The 15,358-nt window shown below is 51.0% G+C and overlaps 1 protein-coding gene across 1 annotated transcript; it reads right to left on the bottom strand.

Annotated features, from left to right (window-relative positions):
- Positions 1–371: 371 nt before the first annotated feature.
- FGFR4 (fibroblast growth factor receptor 4) lies at positions 372–12,744 on the bottom strand. The gene is made up of 17 exons (XM_051979015.1): positions 12,595–12,744; positions 10,663–10,926; positions 10,459–10,536; positions 9,428–9,594; positions 8,324–8,447; positions 7,367–7,557; positions 6,964–7,102; positions 6,395–6,588; positions 5,984–6,129; positions 5,593–5,714; positions 4,925–5,035; positions 4,512–4,702; positions 3,773–3,895; positions 2,333–2,403; positions 1,735–1,872; positions 1,429–1,534; positions 372–931 (listed from the first exon to the last, which is right to left on the bottom strand). The coding sequence occupies exons 1-17, from the start codon at positions 12,683–12,685 to the stop codon at positions 776–778; spliced, it is 2,412 nt and encodes an 803-aa protein (XP_051834975.1). The 5' UTR covers positions 12,686–12,744; the 3' UTR covers positions 372–775.
- Between the last annotated feature and the right edge of the window lie 2,614 nt (positions 12,745–15,358).

Below are 15,358 nucleotides of genomic sequence, written 5' to 3'. Positions count from 1 at the left end.
AGGAAGGGACCCTCCTGCCCTGGATGTGAGGCCCAAAGCCCCCGGGCGGAGCAGAAAGGCTGCTGGGCAGTCAGGAGCCGTCCAGTCCCAGCTCTGCCAATGACTCGCTGCTGACCTTGTGAGACCACGGTCACTCTTTCCCCCCATGCCTGGGGAAGCGCAGAGGCTGAAGGAACCACAGCAGGATTCTTGCCCAGTCCTTTTTTTCATTGTGTTTTAAAAGCCACCTGTGGCTGCCAGACTTCCTCCCCCTGGGCCTGTCCTAAAGCAGATTTCCCTGCTCCACCAATGCTCACAATTCCATTTCTCAGGTTATACTCTCTTCCCCCAAACCTAATCCTGCCCTACATCAAAAGCCCGACGTGCAAAGGTCTATTCCAAAAAATAATTTATCAAAGGTCATATATATATATGCATAGACATTATGTACACCAACATTTCCTGGGATGAAGGGAATGGGAAGGAAGGGAAAGGAGATGAGGGGAGGAAGGGGAGGCAAGGCTTTAGGTAGGGTTGGGTCTTTCCACAGTCAACTTCAGGTGAAAAAGACCTGTCTGTCCCTCAGTGTTGCTGGGCTCTGGTTTAAAAAAATCAAGGCACAATTGTATTGAATAGACAACTATTCAAGGTCTGACCGGTTCTTACCCTTCTTAGGGGAAGACCAGGGACCAGAGAAAAAGTTCCAGGACCGAGTCAAGTTCTTGAGATCAGGAACAGCCCAAGAGCAGGGTATTCCTATCACTGCCATCTCAGTTCATGGCTGGTTTGGTTCAGTTCATGTCCTCACAATGTGGTAGGTGAAGGGGCTTGGGCCCAGACTCGCAGGGGCCAGGGGTTCATGGGTGAACACAGAATCATTAGAAGAACAGGTGCTGCTGGTATCCTCGCCGGCTGGGGAGTATTGTTCAAAGGGCATCGAGAGGTCCAAGTACTGTGGCAGGGAGGGATCAACAATGGAGGAGAAAGGAGAGGAGGTCAGTTCTAGGTGGTCCTCCACCCCAGCCCTGCCATCTCTGACTGGGAGACTCAACTCTAGGCCTATTTCTCTTCCCTCTCCGTCCACCTCCCTTCAACCTTAGCCTCCTGGTGAATCCCAGAAAGAGAGGCTGGGTTCCTGCCTCACTGTGCCCAGGTTTTCCAGCTGGTTTGGGTTGGGAGTCCAGAAGAGGGAGAAATTAAATAGTAAATACAAACAATAACTTCCATTTCTACGGCACAAACCACTTTCTCCATTACAGTTTTCTGAAGAAACTGGGGTTCTGAGAGGTTAAGGGCCGAGCCCCAAGAGGTTGGATCACATAGCTAGGAAGAAGTGGGGGATCTAACTATGTCACATCATCTCTGGGAAAGTAGCAATCAGGTGTGTCTGGGGGAGGGGAGGACGGGGAGGAAGTCAGGCATGGGGAGGAGAGCCCACCAGGAACATACCTCCTCAGAGATGGCTGTCAGGATCTTGTTCAGGGCCTCAACCAGTTGCTTGAAGGTAGGTCTCTGGGAGGGTATTGCATGCCAGCACTCACGCATCAGCATGTACCTGGGGCAGACAGAGGCAAGGGAAGGGGTCAAGGAGCTGGAGGGGCGGAAGAAACTGTGAGCTAAGAGGAAAGAGAACTAGGGAGGGCTGGCATCCTGGGAGAATACAGATATAGCTGCACAGGAGAGGAAGAGAGGAGATAAGCATAGGGTTCATGGGGGAAGGAAATGAGTGATCAGAGGATGAGAAGGGCGGCTCACAGCTCTGGGGGGCAGTGGGAAGGCCGGTCCATACGATGTCCTTCTCTCAGCAGTGAGAAGAGCTCTTCTACTGGGATGCCAGGGTATGGGGAGCCACCCAGGGTAAAAATCTCCCACAGCAGGATTCCAAAGGACCAACTAGAAGGAGGGACGGAGAGCAGGATCTGGAGTTAGCCAGGACATGATGGACTCTACACCCCTCCATCCCTACCCAAGACCTAGGGAAACTGTGGCTGACTTCAAGTTAAGAGGACCCAGAGAGAGAGACTGAGATCAGGGGAGGAAAGGAATATGGGACTGGAAATTGGGAATCAGATCTAAAACTAGAACCCCCAGGTCTAAAGATCCGAGCTTATAGGGGAACATTAGGTGGAGCACTGAAACATGCTCGGAATGACAGAATATCAAAGCTGGAAGGGACCTTTAGTTTTATGGAGGAGGAAACTGAGGCATAGTGACGGCACTCAGGAGCAGAGGGAAGTGACTTGCCCAGAGTCATACATTAAGTTAATGGTATAGCAGAATTAGAACTCAGCACTCCCACCTTCCCACTTGAGAGCAGGGAGGAAAACATGCTCCTTCAGGTTCCAGAACTTACACGTCACTCTGATGAGTGTAGACTCGGTCAAATAGGGCCTCAGGTGCCATCCACTTGACAGGCAGGCGGCCCTGCAGTGGGGAACAGGACAAGGCTACTCCTGGGGCTCGGGTAAGGTGTAGGAGCCCTGTGTGGGGATCTCCACTCCTGTCTGCAATGCTTTAAGGAGCATTACAGTTCTCAGGAACAGATGGGAGAAAGGCAGCTTTTTGTGCATGTATGTGTGTAATTGGGAGAAGGAAGAGGAGAGAGAGAGACAGAGAGAAAGACAGAGAGAGAGAGAGAGAACGAGAGAGATAGACAAAGAGAGGAAGGGAGGGACAGAGACAGAGAGAGAGAGAGAGAGAGAGAGAGAGAGAGAGAGAGAGAGAGAGAGAGAGAGATAGACAAAGAGAGGAAGGGAGGGACAGAGACAGAGAGAGAGAGAGAGAGAGAGAGACAGAACGAGAGAGAGAGAAAAGAGAGAGAGAGAGAACGAGAGAGATAGACAAAGAGAGGAAGGGAGGGACAGAGAGAGAGAGAGAGAGAGAGAGAGAGAGAGAGAGAGAGAGAAAAGAGACAGAGAGAGACAGAGAGAGAGGGAGAGAGAGGAAGGGAGGGACAGAGACAGAGAGAGAGAGAGAGAGAGAGAGAGAGAGAGAGAGAGAGCGAGAGAGGCAGAGACAGAGAGAGAGACAGAGATAGAAAAAAAAGAGACAGAGAGAGAGACAGACAGAGAGAGATAGAGAGACAGAGAGAGACAGAGAGGGAGAGAGAGGAAGGGAGGGACAGAGACAAAGAGAGGGAGAGAGAAAGAGAGAGAGAGAGAGAGAGAGAGAGAGAGAGAGAGAGAGGCAGAGAAAGAGAGAGAGAGAGACAGAGACAGAGAGAGAAACTAAGGGAAAGAGATAGAAAAGAGGGAGGGAGGGAGGAGAAAGAAGGAAAAGAGAGAGAGGAAAGAGGGAGGGAAATAGAAAATTATAGACAAAGAGGAGAAATAGAGGGAGAGAGGCAGAGAGAGGTGGGTGGAGAAGGAAGAGGAAGAGGGGAAAGAAGAGGAGGAGGCTGGAGGAAGAGAAGAGGGGATTTGGGGGGCAGATCACACTTCTCTTAGAACACTAGGGACCCCAAGCTGACCCTTACAATGTAACTAGAGGTGACTGATTAGAAAGAAAGGTGAGCAGAGACAAACAGGACTTTGTTCTGTGTCCCTGTATTCTTCTGTTCTGTGTCACAGGGAAAGTCTCCCTCACTGCACTCATACACAGATTATACCAAAAGCACGGGCGAGTCCTTTCCCCATTTCCTCCGCTGGGTCCGGATCAGAGTCGGGACACCCCCGCCCTCGGTGTTCGTGGGCGCCCTGATTTCTTGTCCCCCCCATTTTTGCCCTTTGCCCACTCATCCTCCAGCCGGCTCCCTGCCCTGCACTCCCTCTGGGAGGGTCCGCGGCTCACTCACGTTGCTGGTCTTCTTGTAGTAGTCAATGTCGTGAACGCCCCGGGCCAGGCCAAAGTCTGCGATCTTCATCACGTTGTCCTCCGTGACCAGCACGTTTCGGGCAGCCAGGTCCCTGTGGATGCACTGACGGGGCACCAGGAGACGCGTCTCAGGCAGGCCGCGCTGCTCCTGGGCCCCGGGCTCTCCCCAGAGGGGAAGGGGCGGCTCTCAGCCCGAGGTGCCCCCTCCCGCCCACGAGTCTTTTCTAGCTGCTGCAAGGGCGGCGCGTGCCCCTCTGGCTTTCTCCAGAGGTCTCCAGAGAGGGCCTTGAGAAGTGGTTTGGGGGGATCCCAGAGACAGCTACGGCCGGGGCAGCAGAAAGAGCCCTGGACTAACAGTGATGAGCTTTTAGAATCGCTGGGTCGGAACCCACAGCTTTCAGCTCCAAACCCAGCGCTCTTTGTGCGGCACCGCCCTCTCCCGGGCTGGCCGGGTCCCGGCTGCGGGCCTCGTGCTGTTACCCTGCTGTCCCCGGGGGTTTCCGTCTGTAACGGGGACATCAGCTCCCAGGGCTGGGAGGGAAGCGCTTTCTGAGCCTCACTGTGCTACAGAAACGGGAGCTGCTGTCACTTCTGACTTGGGAAGGGGCAGCTTCCCCCCCCTGAGGTCAGGGAGTAAGTGAAGGAGGGGGGCGCCCCCTCGTCCCGCCAGCCCCTCCTGCGCGGAGACATCGGCCTGGAGGCTGCCCCTCCGCCCTCACCTTCCGTGACTCCAGGTACTCCATGCCCCGAGCCACTTGGTAGGCGCAGGAGACCAGGGCCTGGAAAGACAGCTGCTCCTCGGGGGTCCTGAGCGCATCCAAGGTGTAGTCGGGGCCAGGTGGTCTTCTTGCCCGGAGATACTCCCGGAGGTTGCCTTTGGCGGCAAATTCTACGATCACGTACAGGGGCCCTGTGGTCGGAGCGGAGGGATCACAGACTGAGTTGGGTTCCTTTGAAGGCATCTAATCCAACCTCTTAGTTTGACAGAGGAGGAAACTGAGGCGCCGGGAGGGCGGGTGCTCTGACTCAGGCCAGCGCAGAGCCTGCCCAGGACCTCTGATTGCACGCTCCGCGCCGCCTTCTCACGGCCCCCGGGTCTGTCCCTCTCCCTGCGCCTGCCCCCCGCTCCCACCTTCCTGGGTGCAGACACCCAGCAGATTGATGATATTCTTGTGGCGGCCGATGAGCTTCATCATTTCCATCTCCGAGATCAGGTCTGCCAGGTCCTTGTCGGAGGCATTATCTGTAGCAGGGGGCATGCAGGGAGGGAGGGTGGGGGTCAGGGCGAGCACCACAGAAGCAGAGAGGGCGAGTGCCTCTCCTCCAGGGCCCAGCTCTGAGCCATCTCCTCCAGGAAGCCTTCCCTCATTCCCCTTCCCATTTTCCTCCCCGGAAGAAGTGAGCTCTTTTCCTTGATTCACAGCATGTGAGGCTGGATAGGACCTTTCTCATAATATAAAACCCGGGGATCTTCAGGTCCCAAAGACCAACCGGATCATTCTACAGATGAAGAGAACGAGAGGAAGGGACCTGCTGAATTTCATACAGCTATTAAGTGGCAGAGCGGGGACTGAATCCACATCCAGCACCGAACCCAGACTCCTGCTGCTGCCCCAGTGCCTTGCCCACGTGTACGTCTCACTCTCCTTTCCCTTACACGCTCTGAACTCAGCATCCCGGGCCAGGTCGGAGCCACGGCGAGCTGTGTGCGGCTGGAATCCGAGGGATACACTGCCCTGCTGAGGAGCCCAGGGCGGGGGGTGCGGTGGGAGTCACGGGGGGCCCGTGCTCCTCACTCACCTTTCAGCATTTTGATGGCCACCGTGGTGGCCCCGTCTGGTTGCTGAGGGTCCATGCCATAGGCCTCTGCCCGCACCACCTGCCCAAAACAACCCTCACCAAGGGGCTTCCCTGGCACCAGCCTAGAAAGACAGAGACCAAGGACTCAGCTGGGGCCTCTGCCCCCTTGCCTGCTTCCCTGCTCCGGTCTCGTCCCCTTCCGATTCAAGCCTGCCCAGATCTACCCCTCAGTCTCTAACCCTTTCCGTCTTCTTCCTGCTTTCCACTCCCCAGGAAAGTAGGGGAGGAGGGGGAGCCTGTGTGTCAGACCCAGGAGCAGTGGGAGATGATGGCTGCATCTGGCCTGGGCCCGGCTGGGGGTCTTCAGAGGGTGCAGAGAGAAGGAACCCACCTGTCCCGGGGAAACTCCCACTTGGCGTCAAGTGGCAGGTCCAGCTCCACAAGGCCAGGAAGCATAGGGGTGCAGCTGGAGGACAGGCGCCCACCCCGAACGAGGGAGGAACTCAGCTTCCCCGAGGGGCCCGACTCCAGGGAGAACTGGAGAAAGCAGAGACCGGACCAATGAGGGGCACGGACAGGACGAGGACAGGCCGACGAGACCCCAAGGCTGGGGGCCGGGAGGGCAGCGGGGGGGCCCAGGTCAGAGGTGCAAGAGCGGGGACGGAGACCCGGAGCAGGGAGCACGTGGGGTGGGGTGCAGTGCTAGCTCTGGGGAGACTAAGTGGCCCACGGGACGGAGAGTGGCCGGCAGGGCTCTGGGCCTGCGTCTCCGGGGAGGGGGTGGGCGGGGCCAGCCATGTACCTGTCTGATGAGGGGAAAGCGAGAGAGCTTCTGCACGGCGAGGGGCTGGCGGGCCGTCCGGCTGGACAGCGTCTGCCCGCAGCACAGCCCGGCAATGAGCAGGATCACGATCACAGCCAGCGAGCCCGACGTGTACATGATGACGTCCGTGGCCTTAACTTCCGAGGCGGCAGCGTCCCAGGCCAGCCCCTCCTCTGTCCCACGGGCCGGCACACGGACGCACACAGCACATTAGTGTTTTGGGGAGTGGGCCTTTGTCACATACGCTCCCCCCTCCTAACCTAAAACACGCACCCCCTGGAAACTTACAAGCTGAAATTTTATTCCTGTTCAACGGATTTTTAAAAATTATATTTTAATTTAATAGAAAAGAAAACTAAAACAAAACAAAGCAGAACGTTGTCACATGCCCAGGACTATCAGGGATGATTCGACATGGATCTCCAGGTCAAGAAAAGATATGCATCCATCCCAGGGCATGCACGTGCTTCCTCCCACCATCCTCCCCAGCTCACGCCCTCCCGGGAGACGGATCGGAGCCCTGCGCCGCAGCCCCTGCCAGGCCTTACCGGGCAGCACGGTGAGCCAGGCCGACTGGTAGGACAGGCCGATGGAGTTGCCAGCCAGGCAGGTGTACTCCCCCGCGTCCTCCGCTGACACGTTTCGCAAGTACAGGACTTCTACCTCTGAGCTGTTGATGTCAGCGGTCTGTAGGCAAGGACGAGGTGTCGAGCGCCGGCGGTGCCCGAGCCAGCGCCGCCCCCCCGACTGGCTGGGCCCCTTCTCCCTCCCAGGCGGGCGACAAGCATCCTTAAGTGCTCCGAGTGTGCCAGCCCCGTACTAGGAGAAAGGAGAGACCGTGCACACCTGGGAGACGCCCGCAGTGTGATGCGAGGCAGGGGGAGCAGGGTCAGGGCCCAAAAGGCGGCCTCGGAGCCCACTCCTCCGGAGACAGGAGGAGGCGGTGCCTACCTTGAGCACCTGGACGAAGGGGAAGCCGTCAGCCCCAAAGCTGCTCCCGTTGACCTCGATGTGCTTCAGCCACTGGATGTGGGGCTGGGCATCGCTGTAGACTTTGCACAGTAGCTCGACGTCGCTGCCGACCACAGCTGTGGTGTTGGCAGGAAGGCCAGCCTGCAGGATGGGCCGGTGCGGGGAGCGCTCTGCAAGGTGGGCAGCAGTGTCAAAGACGGCCCCGGCGCCCACCCCCGGGCCGGTGAAGGCTCCAAAGAGCAGTTCAGAGGCGGGAAAGGCCTTAAAAGTCAACATCCCTTACCCTGTCATTTTACAGAAGAATCTGAGACCTAGGGAAAGGAAGTGACTTAACAAATAGTGGAGACAGGGGTTGAACTAGGTAGGATCTTTTTCTTTAAAATTTTTTTTCTTATATTTTTTTTTGTCCCTGTTCAATGCATTTTTTAAAAAATATTTTTTAATTTAATAGAAAATAGAAAGACAGAAAAGAAAAATACAAGAAAACAAAGCAGAACACAATGTCAGGGATAATATGATAATGAATTTTCAGTTCAAGAAAAGATATATAATAATAAAAAAAGATATTCACGAGAGTCCATCTTTTCTTTACTATCCTGTAGGTTGCTCTCTGCTGTGCACTTTTTTTACTTTGTTTTTTCCCCTTTCTCTCTCCCCCTTCCCCCCCGCACCTGCCAAGCAAGGTTATATATTTACTAGATACACATATACATACATATATGCATCCCCAAAAATACCCATACACACATATAATATGCATCCACAGGCCCGTGCCCACACAATATACCCATTTACACACATCCACAGAGCAACATGCACACCTATCTACACCCAGTGTTCCTGCTGCTCATGGCCCCCCTTCCCTACCACAGAGGGACCAGCCTGCGGCATCTGCACCCCATCTCACCCCTTCCCGGACCTCAGGCCATGGCTCACCCAGCACATCTAGGAGGTAGTTGTAGCGGAGACTCCCCAAGGCATTCTCTACCACACAGGTGTAGGTTCCGCGGTCGGAGGGCACCACACTTTCCATAACGAGACTCCAATGCTGGTGTCTGAGCTGGGGGGAGAATGAACAGCCCAGACAGCCCATCAGTGAGAAGACACAGACAGGAAGACTTGCTCACAGCTTTGCAGGCCTTGTATTTGCAAGTGCATGTGCACGTCCTTGCAAACAGCCGTGGCGCAGCATCTCCCCCTCCCCACGCTCCTTTGGATGGAAGAGCAGGATCTGCCTGTGCAGACCCATAGCTGTGAGCCTCATCCACACACGCACACATACAGCCTCATCCACACAGGCGCGTGCAGACACACATCGCGAGGCTTTGTCGGCGGGAGGGCAAAGGTTACAAACTCTGGGCCCTCTGCACCTGCAGCCCGCACCCGAGCGGACGCACAGAAATTGTGTCTTACAGATATGCGCTCGGACATAGGTCTCTAGCTGTTGGCTACCTGGGCACACATTCGGACCATATCAAGAGGAAGATGGAGGACGCAGTAATATTCTCCACAGTCCTTACAAAGGTAGGCCCTTTGTGGGCCCCCCCCCCCGCCCCCCGGTCACACACAGGAGATCAAAGAAGCACACACACAGTTTCTAGGCTGAGACGCAGGCACTCTGCTCTCAGGAGCACAGGTGGGCCGGGGGATCTGCTTAGGAAGGCTACTGCTAGAGCTCTATAAGATATGAAGAACCTCAAAAGGGAAAGGGGGGTGGGTTTTGCTCATAATTGTGCCAGCTGGGGGCCGCCAGAAATAGCAGAGTATAGCAGCTAGGGTTGGAACCTGAGTTTGGGTCATCTTGGATAAATAGCTTAATGTCTCTGGGCCTCCCCTGTAAAAGGGGGCATAATGCTTGGCGCACGTAACATAGCCCACAGGGTGATTAGGAGGAAGCATGAGACTTAAGAGATTTGATTTAGTTTGCATCCCAGGTGACAAGGTCCCCAGTGGCCTGCCCGTAAGGAGCAGCTAGGAGTAAATTTGGGTGGGGGGGTGAGGTCCAAGCCAGATTTCCTACTCTGCCTCCCAGGTTCTCACCCGGATACCCCCAATTCGGTGCTCCCCATGGAAGTCTTCTCCATTCTTCAGCCAGCGAATGGTGGGCATGGGGTTGCCTGCGGCTGGGCACCGGAACTTGACTGTGTTGCCGGCTGGGACGGCATGAAGTTTCTTCTCCATGCGATGGGGATGTGTCCAGTAGGGGCCTAAGGGGAACAAAACCCAGGAAGGCTGTAAGACCACTGCAAGGGAAAGGGATATTTCCATCTCCACTGGTCCAGGAATGCTGGAGTGGGAAAAGGGCCTTGAAGCTCAGAGCTCATCTCACTTAAACCTGAAGAGGGATTCCCTTCATGTTTAAAGGTGGTATTGGAGACCTTGCATAATTACTTTTAATGACAGGGAACTCCCTACTTAGAAGTAGCTCATTCCTTTGAGCAGGTTTGATTGTTAAGAAAGTTGTGTCTTAGAACATTTGGAAACTTGCCTCCTGCATCTTCATCCCACAGCCTTAGATCTTCCCTTTGAGAGTAAATCTGTTTTTTAGCATGACAAGCCTTTAAATACTGGGCCCTCGGTACCCTAACGTGCCTAAAATAGGAGATCTCTGAATTGGGAAGGAACCTCAAAGTTCATCTAATCTCATCTGTTCTTAAGCAGGAATCCTCTGAACAACATTCTCAACAAATATTCACCCAACCTTTCCTTGACTCTTCAAGGAATCCAATTATGGGGAGTTCTTCCTCTAGGGACCATTTGTTCCATCTTTGGAGGGCTCATATTATTATTAACAAATATTTCCCTAAATGGTGAGAAAACCTGCTTCCCTCTAACTTCCTCATACAGGATTCTTTCTACCCCTTGAAGCCAAACAGAATGTTTCCACTCCATCTCTTCCCCAAGGGAGTCTTCCAAGGTAGTTACCGAGTCCCTTCTTATGAACCTAGCTCTCCTTCTGAATGCCATTTTCTTTTGTTTGTCTCCCAGTCTAGAAGTCTCAGTTCAGCCTCAGGAATCCCTTTCCTGGGTCTGTTTCTAAGTTTGAGGAAAGTAGAAGAATAATTACTGACCTTGCTGTGGATAAACGTGCCCCTTGGGAAGGTCCCTGCCATCATTGTCTTCATCATCATCCCCTGAAGCCAGAGAATCTGTTAGCCAAAGAGACGTGGTAAACGTGGAGCATGGAGGCCAAAGGCCCAGGTTAAAGGTAAAGCCACGGAAGGGGCCAGACCCTGGTCTCCAGCCCCTACTCCAGCCCCTCCCTTCTCTCCTACCTATGACAGAGATGGTAAGGTTGTACAGAATTTGGCCAGATCCTCGTGACAGACACAGGTAGAGGCCAGCATCCTCATGTACTAGAGTGGCAATTTCCAGACGGCCTCGCCAGGCTCGCACACGACCCGAAGGCGCTAGACGACTACCTTCTTTATACCAATGGCCACCCCGATTGGCCCGACCACAGCAGAGTCGTAGTGCCTGGCCCAGGGCCAGGGTCAGGTGCTGTTCCAGCTCTTCTGGGCCTGGGACTTGGCAAGGCTCTGTGGGCAAATCACAAGGGGATAAGGAAGAGAGTTCAGGGCCTGGATTTGAGCCATATCTTGCTTCTCGTCCCCCAGAGCATTGTAGGAAAACCCAGTGGACCCTGGGGTCTTTAACTTTGGAGATTTATTATCTTAAGAGAATAAAATGAGCAGCTACATCCCTTCTTATATCCTTTCTTCCTTCTTTTTACTTCAGACTGCTTGGAAGAACACACTCCACCCTATTTTTTCCCCCACTGAAGCATCTTTACTTCTAGACTTTCATCTGTGCTCTCCCCAAATGGGCCTATCTCCCAGGACATTCTCCTGTACTCTTATCCTGGGATTCAATCTCCAAGATCTTCTTAGGACTGAGGAGTTCCGATCCATTTACTCATTCACCATATCCAGGGCCCCCTTACTTCTGGGAATTAAAGTTATACACTCCACTGAATGAATTTATGAAATTCCTCATGCTGTCGTGCCAGCAATAGTTTCTATCTCCTGTACTCCTCTCTGCAAAGCCCTACTCACCCATGCAGACTACCTCGCATCAGTCTCCTCCCCCAAGTAGGAACACACACCTCTTTCATGCCTAAAGCCAAAGGTCTGTCCCAGGCTTGTCATGCAGGGTCTCATGCCAGCCCCAGCATGCATATCTGTCTGGGGGCCCCACCACCTTGCAAGGCCCAGCCACTCCACCAAGACAGAGCTGGAAACTTACAAAGGGCAGGGGAAAGCTGGTCTCCTCCCAGGCAGCACTGGGAGCTGGTGGCCTAGACCCACCTCTGGCTTCCCCCAAGGGCCAGCACCTATAATATGTCACAGGGGCTTTTGGTCCACTTCCCTCCTTGCTACCTAGAAGCTTATGGATGCAGAAAGTATCAGAACTGAAAGGGATCTTAGAATACAGTTTTTAGAGCATAGAATGTTGGAACGGAGAAGTTCCTCGGAACTTAGAGTGCTAGAGCTGGAGAAAATTTTCTAACATAGTATTTTTTTTTTTTTTAAAGGAAATCAGGGTCACACAGCTAGTAAGTATCTGAGGCTGGATTTGAACTCAGGCTCTCCTGGCTCCAGGGTTAGTTCTCTACCCATTGTGCAACCTAGTTGTTCCCAGAACATAGAATTTCACAGACAAAAGGTATCTTAGAATAGCAAATCTAAGAGCTGCAAATTTTAAAAGAGAATATTAGAGCTAAGGGTCTTTAAAGGTCATTTAATCTAACCTCCTCCTTTTTTTTTTAAAACAGACATAATTTTTCTTTGAAAGTATGAATCATTTTTATACAAAACACATATATTTCAAAAAATGAAATAGATGAAACATATAAGATCATGGCAAATGATTCATTACATAATGTGTAACAGTAGTACCCAGTTTTCTAAGTGTTAATTTTCCGGTTTCCATTGATTCACAAAAGATGAAATACACAGAAAGAAATATTTTTCAAATAAAACACACATCAACCTCTTCCTTTGACATAAAAAAATTAAGGGTCAGAGAGAAGGAAGTGACTTAGACAAAGCGTAAAACTTATTAGTGGAACAGTTAGAACATGAATCTTGCATCCTGCTTCTGAATTGTGAGGTCTATGGCTCCCCCAAGAAAATCCCCCCTAGTTCTACCCTCACTTTGACTTAATTCCTCCCAATTTATAATCTCTCCTTTCCCAAAAGCCTTACCCTGTTCCACTTCTTCAGAGGTAAAAGCATGAACAGTCAGAAATCCAGTTACCACCACAAGAGCTCGCAACACTGCCAGCAGTAGCTGCATCTTCCAATCCTGAGTCCTCCCAGCTGGAATTAGGGCCTCTAGCCAGAGCAGTCACTTTCCTGGAGAAACCTAAGCAGAGGAGGGGGGTTGGGGGGGAGAGTTGAACTTAGTGGGGAAACCAGAGAGAACCTAGTCATGGAACAAAAAGGAACCCTAAAGGTATGGATGGGAGCTGATGATTCTGATGATCTGAGACAAGGTTTTCTATTTTTCTTAAATATTCCCTAGTGCACAACAGGAACTCAATCAACAGATGACAGAAGAAATCTAAAAGCTGGAACAACCCTTAAGCCACAGAATCTGTGAGTTGGAAAGTCAATGAGTTCCAATACGGTGCCCATAGAGCACACCAGCATCCTAAGCATGCACACTTCTAATGATAGGGAGAGAGCTCACTGAGAGACAGCCAGGCCCACTCATAGGGAGTTCTGATTGTTTAAAATGTCCTTTCTACAGAACTAAAATCCGCCTCAAGGAATCCTGCTGGTTGTGCCCATTGCTAACTAGTTAAGTCCACTGATCTACCAGGCAGAACAAATGTATTTTTTCTCACTCTGGCTCTTTTCAAATTAAAGGAAGGCAACCATGCTTAATTTTTCTTTCAGCCAAGCATCTCTAGGTTCCTTCATGGGATCCTCCTATGAGGTAGTTTTTGGTTCCTTCATCATCCTTGTCAACAAATCCTCTAGTTTGTTAATACTTGTGAAGTGGTCTTGAGTGATGGTTTGCTTAGGGCAGAATACAAGGGGAATCATCACCAGCCTCTTTACTGCTAGATAAACTGACTCTATTAACACAGCCTAAAACTCTTTATCAGTTTCTTTGGTCTCTGTCACATTGTGACACAGAAATTGTGATCTGGGCCTGGTACCCACAACATTCTTTGGTCCCTGTTCACCTTCCTTGAGAGACTCTTCCAGCCTCCCCGCAGATTCCCTATCCCTCTCAACTGTGCACACTCCCAAGATGGATGCACCAGCCTGCCAGCCCACGCTTGGGCTCTCCATACTGGCATCCCTGCTAAAAAAAAGAGGGAGAACATTGAATATTTGCTCCCTCTGTTGTCCCCACGGCTTCCTGCAGAGCTATCCACGTCTTTTGCTGAGCAGATAGGGGTTGGAACCCTTTTCAGGGCCTCCAATATAACCTGACCCCAAGTCAAGGCTCATCAATCCTTCCTCCTGGAGAGCTGGGGAAGTAAAATCCCTTTCAGAAGGATCTGCATGCAAATTTACATGCTCTCTTCAATACCACAGTATGAGTCCTACCTCCACCTTCACAGATCACAAACGCCTCTTCCCTCATGAGAAGGATACACGAACTGCTCTGGCCAATCATTTATTTGTTCATTCTAACAGGCCTTTATTAAGCATTTTTGTACCAGGCACCAAGCAAGGCAAAGTCCCAGATACAAAGAAAAAACAGAACAGTCCCTGCCGCTGAGGAGCTTACATTTAAATAGGTTAAGGGACAAACAATGGGGTGCATAGATAAGTAAATAAGCATACATACAAATTAATATGGGTGAGGCCCTGACAAAGATCTAGAAAAGTCAAAGAAATGCATCCTCTAGTGGCTACCCTAGGGGGATAAACTGGCTAATTCTGGGACAACATACAGATTTTCCCAGTGTTTGGATTTTAAAGCCAGAAGACAGGTTCAAGCCCTTTCTTTTCTACTTACACTAGCTGTGTGGCCTTCCTGGGCAAGTTCCTTCCTCTTAGTTTCCTCATCTATTGAAGGGAAGGTATCTAGCAGGTGGCTTTGTGTTCCTCCTGTAAAAATCCTAAGATTACAGAGAGAGGACTATGGGTACTAAAGGTGGATCACAACATAGTATTTTCATCTTTCTGTGTTTGCTGTTTGCTTGATTGTTTTTTTCTCATTTTCCCCCCCATTTTGATTTGATTTTTCTTATGCAGCATGATAAACATGGAAATATGTTTAGAAAAATTATACATATTTAACCTATATTGGATTACTTGCTGTCTAGGGGAAGGAGAAAATTTGGAACACTAGGTTTGCAAGGGTGAATGTTGAAAACTATCTTTACATGTATTTTGAAAATTAAAAAGTTAATATTATTAAAAAAAAAATCCTAGGATCATCTCCCAAAGGCAGACTGTGCTTTTGAGGGCCAGAGTTACTTCAATGTTCTGATGATGCTTCAGAGATACCAAATTTGAACTAAGGTCTTCCTGACTCTAGGCATTCAGAAATGCTTTTGTGGAAAAGACGTTTCAGAAGATTTAGAACTGGAAAGGATCTTAAAGATCATCTAATCCAACCCCTGCATTAAAAAAAAAAAATACATTTTTAATGACACTTTGTTTTTATATTGCCTATATTTTCCCTTGTATCCCTCCACATCCCAGGAAGCTATATCAAATAGCAAAGAATTTTTTTAAAAAGAAAAAGGAACTCCACCCAACACACACTCAGCAAACTTGATCAATACAGTCAAAAAAAAAAAAAATCTGGCAATTTATGTAATAATGTTCCCCACTGGTGAATGTCCCTCCTCTACCACCTTTGAAAAGGCATGAGGGCAGCTCCTTCATTTTAACAATGAGGAAACTCCCACAGAGAGGGAAGTTGACTTTAAGATTCACACCTTAATCTGAATCGGAGATGGATTAAAAATCAGGCTTTTTGATTGTAAGCTAAACTCTT

The sequence above is a fragment of the Antechinus flavipes genome, chromosome 2 (genome assembly GCF_016432865.1).
Source record: "Antechinus flavipes isolate AdamAnt ecotype Samford, QLD, Australia chromosome 2, AdamAnt_v2, whole genome shotgun sequence".
NCBI classification, from domain to species: domain Eukaryota; kingdom Metazoa; phylum Chordata; class Mammalia; order Dasyuromorphia; family Dasyuridae; genus Antechinus; species Antechinus flavipes.
This window is presented reverse-complemented; position numbering and strand designations above follow the sequence as displayed.